The 12735-nt window shown below is 31.7% G+C and overlaps 1 protein-coding gene across 1 annotated transcript; it reads left to right on the top strand.

The window, feature by feature from the left end:
- The first annotated feature begins 10335 nt into the window (after positions 1–10335).
- On the top strand, positions 10336–11236 carry LOC144849029 (protein brain tumor-like). Its single transcript, XM_078705983.1, has one exon. The coding sequence runs from the start codon at positions 10613–10615 to the stop codon at positions 11234–11236; it is 624 nt and encodes a 207-aa protein (XP_078562109.1). The 5' UTR covers positions 10336–10612.
- Positions 11237–12735: the final 1499 nt, after the last annotated feature.

Here is a 12735-nt window from a genome sequence, read left to right as displayed (position 1 = left end):
TGAGTTGACCAATCACAAGCAAGAGTTCAGATGATCAATCGCGTCATAATTAATACTTGCGTTGCGCGAACGTCATTGCGCCCAAGTGGGAACCAAGCTTAAAGAAACAAACAAAAGAAATCATTAACTTTAGTTGGGACGTAATCGCAACACAAGAAATTTGATCAATCACAAGCGATGAATTATAAACTGTCGTTTTTCATTTGTCAATTCTCTTGCGTTGCGCTTACGTTCTTGCGTTGCGTCCAGTGGGAACCAAGCATTAACATGAATGAGGTTCTGTAGTTTTTAGGAAATCCATAAAGTTGCTGCGCTTTATTGGCAAAAATCCATTATTCAATTTAGTGAATATTCTGGAAATTCAAAAATATGACTTTCAGAATTATAAAGAATGTGTCACTTCCTGCTGCTTCTACGCGTCCTTCCTTTTGCTGCACTGCAACATTACAACATTACATTACAACATACAACATTGAGGAGACATTGAATATTAAACTCCTAAAACTACCACGATTTCAAGGTTAGTAGATCCGAGCAATTTTCCATCAATTTTTCTATTTTCTATTATTATTTTTTTTAATAATTAGGTTTATTGTACACATTAAAATGTATATTGTATTAAATTGCTACCAAGTATTTTAACAACATCATTTATGTATATGCATATACATTTGTACTGTAACTAATAAGAATCACTGGGTTTTTTTCCATTTTATCTTCTTTTATCAACTTTATTCGTTTGTAATTGATGTTTTTACTTCTAATGACAAATTATGTTATGGTTTGTCTCATTACCTCCACCAAGGGATTTATATAATCACCCTTTTTTCATTATTTGTCTTCTGTTAACAAGATTATATTATATTAGGTTAAAACTACTGCAAATTGTCACCATAGATAGACCTTAATCCAAGGCACGCAGTTAGTTATGTTGTATACACGCGATTTTCCTCCAAGGCACGCAGTTAGTTATGTTGTATACACGCGATTATTGCTACCTGTATCTGAACAACGAGAAATACGTCTGGAATGGCTTGATGTTTGCGACATCGTTTCATATACCTTTAGACGAATGTCTTTAATATGTTCACGGGCAGTTATCTTTATTTCAAAGACTGCGCGCGCAGAACATTGGACTAAATAGTCTAAGCTATTCTTTTCCTCTCAAGAAACATACACAACTAATCCTCTAAAAGCATTAAGAAACGCTTCTTCTTGCATCAATACCTGCACGTTTACCATCAGCTTCTGTTATCGGCGGTATGGTTGCATTACCAATCCGCCCAGACCCTCCATTTGCACCAACAATTTCTTCGTCGGGGCCGAGACATATTCATGGACCAACTTTTACTTGTTGCAGCCGTACAACGCAACAATTCGATTAATTGGTAGAGAAAACAAAATTCTATTCCCCCTGTATTAAATACCTGTCGCGTATATCACTGTTAAATGTATGTTAACATTATAATACTGTAATTAATATATGATACCTGGAACTGAACTAGTGTATTAAATAAATAATATTTAATTAATTTAGTTGGTGCGATATTTTTTGTGTGTGTTAAACAAATGTGCTTAAACTGCAGACCTGTAAGGACAATATGGCCACGAAACCAGACATCTGTGTGAAGTGTGTGGGGGCTATAACTTGTATTGAACCCACTACTTGAAGTAGGCCTAATTGAATTCAAGTATTTTGTTTCATAATTGACCCAACAAAAGAAATCAATAACTTTAGTTGGGACGTAATCGCAACACAAGAAATTTGATCAACCACAAGCGATGAATTATAAACTGTTTTTCATTTGTCAACTCTCTTGCGTTGCGCTTACGTTCTTGCGTTGCGTCCAGTGGGAACCAAGCATTAACATGAATGAGTCATTTCAAGGTTCTTAGTTTTTAGGAAATCCATAAAGTTGCTGCGCTTTATTGGCAAAAATCCATTATTCAATTGAATATTTAGTGAATATTCTGGAAATTCAAAAATATGACTTTCAGAATTATAAAGAATGTGTCACTTCCTGCTGCTTCTACGCGTCCTTCCTTTTGCTGCACTGCAACATTACAACATTACATTACAACATACAACATTGAGTAGACATTGAATATTAAACTCGAAAAACTACCACGATTTCAAGGTTAGTAGCCTAGATCCGAGCAATTTTTCCATAAATTTTTCTATTTTCTATTATTATTTTTTTAAATAATTAGGTTTATTGTACACATTAAAATGTATATTGTATTAAATCGCTACCAAGTATTTTAAACAGCATCATTTATGTATATGCATATACATTTGTACATGTAACTAATAAGAATCACTGGGTTTTTTCCATTTTATCTTCTATTATCAACTTTATTCGTTTGTAATTGATGTTTTTACTTCTAATGACAAATTATTTTATGGTTTGTCTCATTACCTCCACCAAGGAATTTATATAATCACCCTTTTTTCATTATTTGTCTTACTGTTAACAAGATTATATTATATTAGGTTAAAACTACTGCAAATTGTCACCATAGATAGACCTTAATCCAAGGCACGCAGTTAGTTATGTTGTATACACGCGATTTTCATACAGTTTTATATTTTCACCGGCCATTATCAATACAGATACACTATATTTAGTGCTCGTAAACTTCAGGTCATAATATCATAAGGGAATTAAAAACAAAAATGCGTCCCACATGCAACACGCTCGCTGTTCTTCACTCTTTTCTTCGTCAATTCTTTTTTCAATTATAATTTTTTCTCTAACGTTGCTAGCTTACTTTTTTCTTTTTCGAACTCTAGTTCTATCTTCAAAGCAGCGTCATCATTTAATAATAATAATTTCCGTTGTCTCAAAGACATATTGCTACCTGTATCTGAACAACGAGAAATACGTCTGGAATGGCTTGATGTTTGCGACAGCGTTTCATATACCTTTAGACGAATGTCTTTAATATGTTCACGGGCAGTTATCTTTATTTCAAAGACTGCGCGCGCAGAACATTGGACTAAATAGTCTAAGCTATTCTTTTAATCTCAAGAAACATACACAACTAATCCTCTAAAAGCATTAAGAAACGCTTCTTCTTGCATCAATACCTGCACGTTTACCATCAGCTTCTGTTATCGGCGGTATGGTTGCATTACAAATCCGCCCAGACCCTCCATTTGCACCAACAGTTTCTTCGTCGGGGCTGAGACATATTCATGGACCAACTTTTACTTGTTGCAGCCGTACAACGCAACAATTCGATTAATTGGTAGAGAAAACAAAATTCTATTCCCCCTGTATTAAATACCTGTCGCGTACATCACTTTCTACTATTTTTTCAAGTTAAAATGGTATGTAATTAAAATTATGACTGCGATTTAATGTAAGCGCCTAAAGTTCTATACTACTCCATATTTATTCCTCCCCTACACCCACTTTAAAAAAAATATATCTCTTATTGAAGTCCAAGATTATAATATATACAGATATCTATACATTTACAGTTACTATTTCTTTCCAGATGTCGAAACGAAAAGCTATAAAATTTAAAGATAAAAACAATCAATTTAAGTATGTTAAGAAGATTGAATCTGAAAAACCACAAATATGTTCAAGCTGTGATGATATAAACCAACCTGAATACTACTGCTCTGAATGTAAAATGTATCTATGTGGACAATGCACCCAACATCATAAGAGATTCCCTGTATTGAAAGACCATTCACTATACACATTGGATAAAAATAAGGAAGAAATTCTGCCAAAAAAATGTAAATATCATGAAGAATGCATGCTTGAATTTTATTGTAGAACTTGCTCGAAGTATGGATGCAAAACTTGTGAGCATGTTTTCCATTGTTATCAAGATGAACATACTGTGATTCCATTCAAGATTGCTGCAGAAGAGTTCAACCAAAATGCGATAAAAGTTGGGAAGTGTGCTAAGGAAATAAAAAGAAAACTAATAAGAAAACGGGACGTTTTCCTATTAAAACGTGACAGTATAACTAAAGAAAGTTCAGACTTCGCATCTCGAATACAAATATGCAAAACAGCGATTGATTTACAAGAAAAAAACATTATCAAAAAGATTCAGGAGAAAAGCAGAGAAATGAAGACAGATCTTGACAAGATTTACAAAGAAACTAAAGAAAACGCTGATGATAGGGTTAAAAATATTGATTTAAAGTTAACCAAAGTTGATGAGATGTTGCCAACAATTGACACAATGATGCATACACCAGAAGATAGAGACACACTTAAATCTCATGAGGCAAACATTAATGGCGTTAGAGATGAAGTTTTAGAGATAAACATTGATGAATCAGATTTCAAGATAATTTCTCCTAGTTTCCTTCCATCTAAAAACTTGAATAAAGTGATAAATTTAGAAGGTATTGGTAAAATTTCAAACGTTGATTGCGAGTATAATGCTGCTGTAGGTGATGCATTCATTACAGTCATAAAGAAACGGCAATTTTCGGTAACAGTATTCTCAAGTTCACAAGGAAGTGAGAACTCTTTATTGTCTGCCACTTTATTTAACAGCGCAGGTGTCCAATTCAAGGCTGAGGTGATGTCAATTGGAAGTGGAAAGTACATGATAACAGGAAATTGCCCCGAAGAAGGAGATTGGAAGATGAAGATCACTGCAAGAGGAGAACAAATTACAGGATCGCCAGTGAATATCAAGGTGGAAAAAACGGGAGTTGTACATACCATTCGTTGTATAGAAGAAAAAGTTATAGATAAAGATGGGTTTCAATTAGGATCTACCAACAATGTTGCAGATGTAATACTAGATAAAGATGGATGTATACTTGTATCTAATTTAAGTAGATATTTATACAAGTTCAACAAAGAATATTCATTTATTGGTAGAATAGAGTTACCAAAAGATGTCAGGGCTTCTTGTATGTATCGAATGGATGACGATCACATTATTTATGTTGATCACTCAAAACAAGTTGTGATGTGTGATGATAAATTTCAGAACATTCGTACATTTATACCAAGAATATCAAAATTTAGGAAACCATGTGGATTGACCGTAAACCAGGAAACTAGATCCTTGTATGTTGCAGACTGTGACCTTAAGTGTGTGTTTAAATTTGATGTTGATAGGGGAACATACCTTTCTACAATAAATTCAGAAAATTACAAAAAAGGAAATTATTTTGGACCACATGCTATTACAATGTCGAAAGAGGGGAACTTGATTGTTGCAGACTGTAGAAATCAGAACATACACATGTTTAATGCAAATGATAGGTTTATGAAAATTCTTGTGGGAGGAGGTTCGGAAGATGGACAAGTTTACTTTCCTCGTCATGTAACCATAGATTCTGAAGAAAACATGTTGGTATCATGTGATCACAGAATACAGTTATTTAATAAACATGGTTCTTTTATCAAGCAAATAGATTCTGGTGAGTTACATATTCCTGTTGGAATTGCAATAATCTCTAATAAACCAGAAAGAAGGGTAATAGCCGTAGCAAACACTGGGAGAGACAATGTCAAAATATATAATTATTAATTGTCACTGTATAAAGAATCACCTTCCTGTCTTCTTCTGTCCAATAGAATTAGTTTCTCCACTTGTTTATAAAGCACTATTCTTCATGTTGGCATAACTTCTGTTCTTTTCCATCATGTCATCTAGTAACATTTCTATTGTTATACTACAAGGGATATTTTTTTCCATTCTATCTTTATAAATTTGTAAATGTTATCCTTCAATCTGATTTCAGCATCTCTCTAGTTATTCACGGCATTTTGATTTATTGTGTCCGATAATGCTTTCTTTATAATAATTTCTTTACGGTTGTTTAAATTATATCAACATATTAATTTTGCCATGCAAACCTTCAAACAAAATATTCTTTAAAGTTGTTTCACTGATCATCAATACTCTTACTACTGTTGTTTTCTTCAACCAATCTTTGGTATTTTGAATTACTTTCTAATCGTTTGGTATTAGCTTTCTGAACTTTTACTCGGATCTTCATCACAACTAGCTACTCAGCCTTAAGTTTGGTTCCAACTAGGGACGCAGCACAAAGACGTAAGTGATTTGACCAATCACAAGTGAAGGTATGTACGAACTGTCATGCCGTGTCTCTTACGTGGTCACACCCAATACCTGTTTCCATGTACATTGTTCTCTGTCCAAAACATAAAAAAAAAATTGCTTCTATTGATCAATGGTTGTAAAATGTATTTATCAAATAGAAGAACTTAAGTAAAATTCGCACAAGGATGTACTATAGTACTTGATAGAAACTGATGTATAGGCCTATATCAAGTCAAGTTTTATTTACTGTAGTTTAATAAAGCATATTCATATTTTGGTAAAATGTAACTACTAGAAATGCATACTTTTGGTAACACAGAAACTATTGTATGGACTAACAGAAATAAGAAAGTAAGATTATCTATGTAGATCGTAATCACTCATGTTATTCAATGTAATAATTTTTATCTGTAAAAAGGCTAAACTTATAACAACTGTTAAGTATACTGTAATGAATTCAAGACAAAAAAATAATATAGAAAAATTTTTTTTTAAATTGTAAATAATAGAATATTACCGTTATTACCTTCTTTTCACAAAAGTTGTACAGCCAGATTTGTAAAATTGTGAAAGACTAATTTCTTAAAAGGAGTGGCATGCACATCATTCTATAACAAACAAAAACCAGAATTATTTCCTAAACAACAAATAGAATTTGTTCTCGTTATATCGGATAGAACATCCATATACAAATCATACACAAAACAAACAGAGAAATAATTTTACCAGGAAATTAACAATATAAAATAAAATGTATTGCAGATATATAAATAACTTTCTCTACACTTTTCTGATCTTTGAAAATGAAGTGTGAATTAGGTCCTGCTCTGTCAAAAGTACCATTGTTGAAAGCCAACCAAAAGGTGACAATTTGGTGAACATTGGCGGATGATGATTACGCTAGCTTTTTTACATGTATGAAGAAAGGCAACTATTCCAGATTCTTGTTTATATCCCTCAAAAGATTAAGTTATATAAGTCTTGCCCAATTATAAATTAATTTAATGAAATGTCGTTTTCAATGCCTTGCCCGGGCCTACTTCCTTTACCTATTAAACACTGTACCATGCCATCCATTATGGAAAACCATCCTTATTGAAGTAATACTATTAGGTAATTAATTAATTAATTAATTATTTCATCTTCATTATACTGGTGTGTATTATTATGTAATCTTATCTTTATTATGCATTTTAAAATGTATTTTAATTTCAGCCATATTGGCAGTATTGATGGCATAAGTATCAATAAAAGAATTAAATTGATATTGCCAGTATACACATCTATTGATGCAACAATCTGACTGATGAGAGTGTGGATGTATTTAAATGTATAATAACCAAACAGAAGGATATGCTTGATTGTAATCTTGACACTTAATATATAATTATATACAATTAATAAATTAATATAAAGGACCATACAAGTACAATTTTTTTCTTCAAATACATAATAAATAAAATGTTGAGGCCAATTAAAAGCATGTGAAAAGTTAGTTACATTGGCCTATGAGTCTTCTCGCATTTGAATAGATTGCCAACAACTGGAAACATTTTTTGAGCTTATTTGGCGTTCTTCCAGATTTTGCATCTTTTTATTTTGTATACTTCTTACTTCACTTATAATCTATAATGGTACAGTATGTATGATACATTGTGAAATAAAATGAATGAATATATAATATAATTTGTACTATGTTTATTTATGCTACATTTATTTGTGTTTCACAAAATATTCTTAAAAGTTCAGACCTGAATGGACAACTACGCTTATGACAACAAGAAGTCTTTATACTTACAGGTGCAAACCTGTGGGCAGTGAAACTTCTGAGAAGGATACAATGCAGCCTCTTTAAAACTTACTGTGTTTTAGTAGTTTCTAGCATCTGTTGCAATAGAATACACATACACAGCAGCTTCTCAAAAATCAATCTTTCCTGGAGCAAATTTCATCAACTTTGACCATTCAGATATTTAATTGGACAATTGGTAAAACATATGAAAGCATTAGCTAGGATATTAGTGTGTTTTGGTTTGAAAGTACATTCTTCAACTCCCAACAAATCTTTGCAGATATCTTTCATAACTTCACCTGCAAGAAAAAAGTTTTACAAATAATATATTAAATATATTTATGATATGATGAATAATTTATTCATATCATGCGACCAGAAAATGTAACAAATCCTAAAGGAATGCAACTCATTTTAACATTCTGTAGTTTTATGAAATTTGTTATGAAATTCATAATGAAAAAGTGTGTTTACACCATAGACTTTTGCCGTGCTTATTCATTATTCATTACTGTACTAACATTACTAGTGAATATTCTGGAAATTCCCAAACCTTACTTTCATAATACGATATAATACACTCATTTCCTATCCTTCCTTTTTCCGGCATTGCAGTTCAATATAACGTGAGAATACACTGAATAGACGCATTGAATGTTAAACATCTAAAACAACAGTACCAGGATTTTAAGGTTAGTAGTAGATCTGATTATTTTGCTTCAACTTGGTAAATTGTATATTTATATTAAAATTGATAAACTATAGCACGACAATGATATAAACCAGTCAGTTTACTACAAAAAGTTTTGGATGGTCCCGGTCCAAATAAGTTTAGATCATCACTTTGTGGTTTGATGTAATTCAGGACATTAGACTTCACCTTTATTTGTATCTTGCAACCGGGTTGTGTGTTAATATTCAAAAGAGAAAGCTTTAGACTTGTGTTCTGCTGATAAGCAAATACTTATATACTTTAAATTCAATAATTTGAACCTACCAAATTCAATTCTACAAAATGTATGTCTTTGTGACCAAAGGTCAAAGGTTGTATAAGGCCAGCAAATGGCACTATACACTATTTGGAAAGTACTGCAGATTCTCAGTTAATGCAAAGTTAATTTTCATTATATTAAACATCAACATTTTTTGTCTAGGTAATTTTTTGATAGTCAATATGTGATAATAGCTAAGAAAACATACTGAATTGCAGTGTGATGTGATTTACTAAGCTTTTATTTGTTCTTATTGACATATTTTTTACAGATGTCAGAACAAAAAGCAATTTTAGACAAGAAGAATCTTGAATGTGCAATCTGTCTAGAAAGATTCACAGAACCAAAAACACTTGAGTGTCTCCATAGTTACTGTCTTCATTGCCTGCAGAGTTTGATGAAAACAAGTGCCAAATTAAAATGTCCAAAATGCTATAAGATGTATGATGACCTAAATCAAGTTGATTTGAAAGATCTTACTACCAATGAAATGTTAAGTTATCAAGTTGAGCATTTTAAGAAGATTGAATTGGAAAAACCATCAACTTGCTCAAGCTGTGATAATCCACCTGAATACTACTGCTCTGAATGTCAAATGTATCTATGTGGTCAATGTACCCAAGATCATAAGAAATTCCCTGTATTGAAAGGCCATTTACTGTACACACTAGATAAAAATGTGGAAGATGATTTGGCAAATAAATGTAAAATCCATGAAGACTGCATGCTTGAATTTTATTGTAGAACTTGCTCTGAAGATGGATGTAAGAAATGTGAACATGTTCTTTGTTGTTACCAAAATGAACATAATGTGATTCCATTCAAGATCGCTGTCGATGAGGTTAATCAGGACACTGAGGAAATCAAAAACAAACTAAAAGGAACACGTGATACAATAACTAAACACATTTCTGATTTTGAATCTCGAATACAAATATGCAAAACAGCGATTGGGTTACAAGAAGAAAACATTATTAAAAAAATTCAGGAAAAAAGCAGAGCACTGATGGCAGATCTTGACAAGATTGAAACAGAAAATAAAGAAGTTGTTGTTGATGTAGTGAAACAAATTGATTTAAAATTGTCCAAAGTTAATGAGATGTTCCCATTATTGAATACAAGGAACAAACAAGATGAAACACATCATGAGGCAAATGTCAATGCTTTTAGAGAAGAAGATTGGAAAACCACTTTAGATGAAATAATTTTAAGAATAAATGCGCCTAGTTTCATTCCATCTAAAAACTTGGACAGAGTTATAAATTTAGAAGGCATTGGTAAAATTGTGAATGCTGAATGTTCATATGCGGTTGCTGAAGTTGATGAATCTATTACAGTAACAAAAGAACAGTCATTTGCAGTAAGAGTGGTTTCAAGTTTAGCAGGAATTGAGACATCTTTATTGCATGCCACTATAATCAACGAATCAGGTAAAGAATCAGCCACTGAAGTGAAACACCATGGAAATAGAGTGTACAAAATAACAGGAAGATGTCCTAAAGAAGGAGACTGGAAGATGAAGATCATTGCTAGAGGAGAAGAAATCAAAGGATAACCAGTTGATATCAAGGTGGAAGCACTAGGACTTGTACATACCATTGATAACATACAACACCTACGATTACATCAGCACAATGTAAAAGATGTCATACTAGATAAAGATGGATGTATAATTGTATCTAGTCATAGTAAATATTTATTAAAGTTTAACAAAGAATATTTATTTATTGGTAGAATAGAGGTACCAGAAGATGCACAGGTTGATCAGATGCATCAGATGGGTGATGGTCACATTGTGTATAGTGATTTCTTAAACGAAACTGTTGTTATGTGTGATGATAAATTTCAACAAATTATTCGTATATTTGGTAAAGGAAAAATAAAACATCCATGTGGATTGACAGTAAATAAAGAAACTAGAACCATGTATGTTGCAGATTGGGAATGTCATTGTGTGTTTAAATTCAATGTTGATAATGGTGAATGCATTGGCACAATAGGTTCAGAAGGAACCAAAGGTGGCCAAATGGTTAGACCATGTAGTGTTACTCTTACAAAGGAAGGAAACCCAATTGTTGCAGACTGTGGCAATCACAGAATACAAATGTTTGATGCAAATGATAAGTTTATGAGAATTCTTGTTTGTAGAGGTAAAGAAGATGGCCATGTTTTACACCCTGATTATGTAGCCATAGATTCTGAGGAAAACATACTGGTAGTAACTAAAGACAAAGTACAATTATTTGATCAAAATGGGGCTTTTATCAGACGAATTGATGATGGTTGCTTTACTTCTCTTTTTGGAATTGAAATAATGACTAATCAACCAAGAAGGATAGTAGTTACCACAACAAACAATGAAAAAGACAATTTAAAAATATATAATTATTAAAAACACATTATCTTACTTCAATATTCTATTCGAAGAAATCAAACCAGGCAAAAGTAAAACATGATATTAGGGAAATATCAAAGCTATAGGTCACTGTATATAAATAACATCACTGAAATTGTATTACAATTGTAAGGTAAGTCTCACATTTTATATTCAATATGTGACAATTAAAGTATGTCTATGTTTATGACAAGTAAACAATTCATTTAGAAGATGATGTCATAATCATCAGATCCCTAAATTATCAAACGTAAATATGAGTAAATAGTGGTTTGTATAACAGGTGATTGTCACATCATTAGTGATTTCTTAAAACAAACTAATTTCTGATTGTAAATTTGAATCTTGATAATGGTGACTTTCTTGGTTTATTTTTAATTACCTTTCAAAAGGCTGTAAACTCAGAACAAATGTCATTACCAAAAAAAAGCATGTTTACCATTTATTCATTAACTTGTTTTTTATATTATGTGTAATGTAATGATAATGAACATGAGTCATTTTCAAGTGACATTTTTTAAGTCACTAGACTACAAATCTACATTTGTTTTTAACCATTTTTCTACCACTTGTCAAAATATAAAGTTAGATTGTTAAAAGTGTACATAGAATTTTTAGTCGCATGCGACTCTACAGCTCACTATGTCGGTTGGTAGGTAAACACTAACTCAAATTTGAGCCCGCGACTGCAGCCATGTATATGGCCTAGTTTATGAATGTGTATGTTTTCCTGCAAGTAGATTACCACCAATTATAAATATGAATCTATTCCATCTTGGCAATTTATGACAAGATTACCTAATATAATAATTGCTAATTAATAAACATTCTTATATTAATACAAAGTTTAACTGCAACTGAAGGAATGAATTAAATGTATAATATTAAATATTGTTTGTACCATGTGTTTCATTTATTCGTGTTTATTGTTTGAACAAATATTTATAATTTTTTCAATTTTTCATTTCAATATGGCAAGGCAAGAAGCTTCTTTATCTATAGGTATGTCAAACAGCTGTAAAGGATACATAGTAGCTTCTTGTAAATCCATCTAAAATCTTCCATTGAATTAGAATATGTTGCGTCCGTAAAGCCTCTTAAATACAAGGATGAAAACAATGACAATGATTAGATAAATACCTTTTCTATAGAAAAAAAAATAAATCAGAAAAGTTTTCATCCTAGAACTATACAATAACCATGTATTGTCTTTGATGAAAATAAAATTTGAACAAATCAAATGACATCATGATTCCCTGATTAATATAATAATTGCTCATCAATAAACATTCTTAATAATATAAGCTGAACTGCTGGTTTGAAAGAACGTTCTTAAACTCTAAACAAATCTTTGCAGATATCATTCATAACCACACAAAGTACTGTAATATTTTCTTAATATTATCATATTATCTAATAAGCAACTCAGTCGCAATAAAGCATACAACGACCAAATATAAGTAACAGTAACACAGATTTTGAATGAATTCAAGTTT

The sequence above is a fragment of the Antedon bifida genome, chromosome 7, assembly GCF_963402885.1.
Source record: "Antedon bifida chromosome 7, ecAntBifi1.1, whole genome shotgun sequence".
Classification (NCBI taxonomy): Eukaryota; Metazoa; Echinodermata; class Crinoidea; order Comatulida; family Antedonidae; genus Antedon; species Antedon bifida.
Note: the sequence above shows the minus strand (reverse complement) of the source record. Positions and strands in the feature narration are given on the sequence as shown.

Excerpts from the sequence above, each read along its gene's own strand:
- LOC144849029 (XM_078705983.1), top strand. The coding sequence starts at position 10,613 with ATGCATCAGATGGGTGATGGTCACATTGTGTATAGTGATTTCTTAAAC.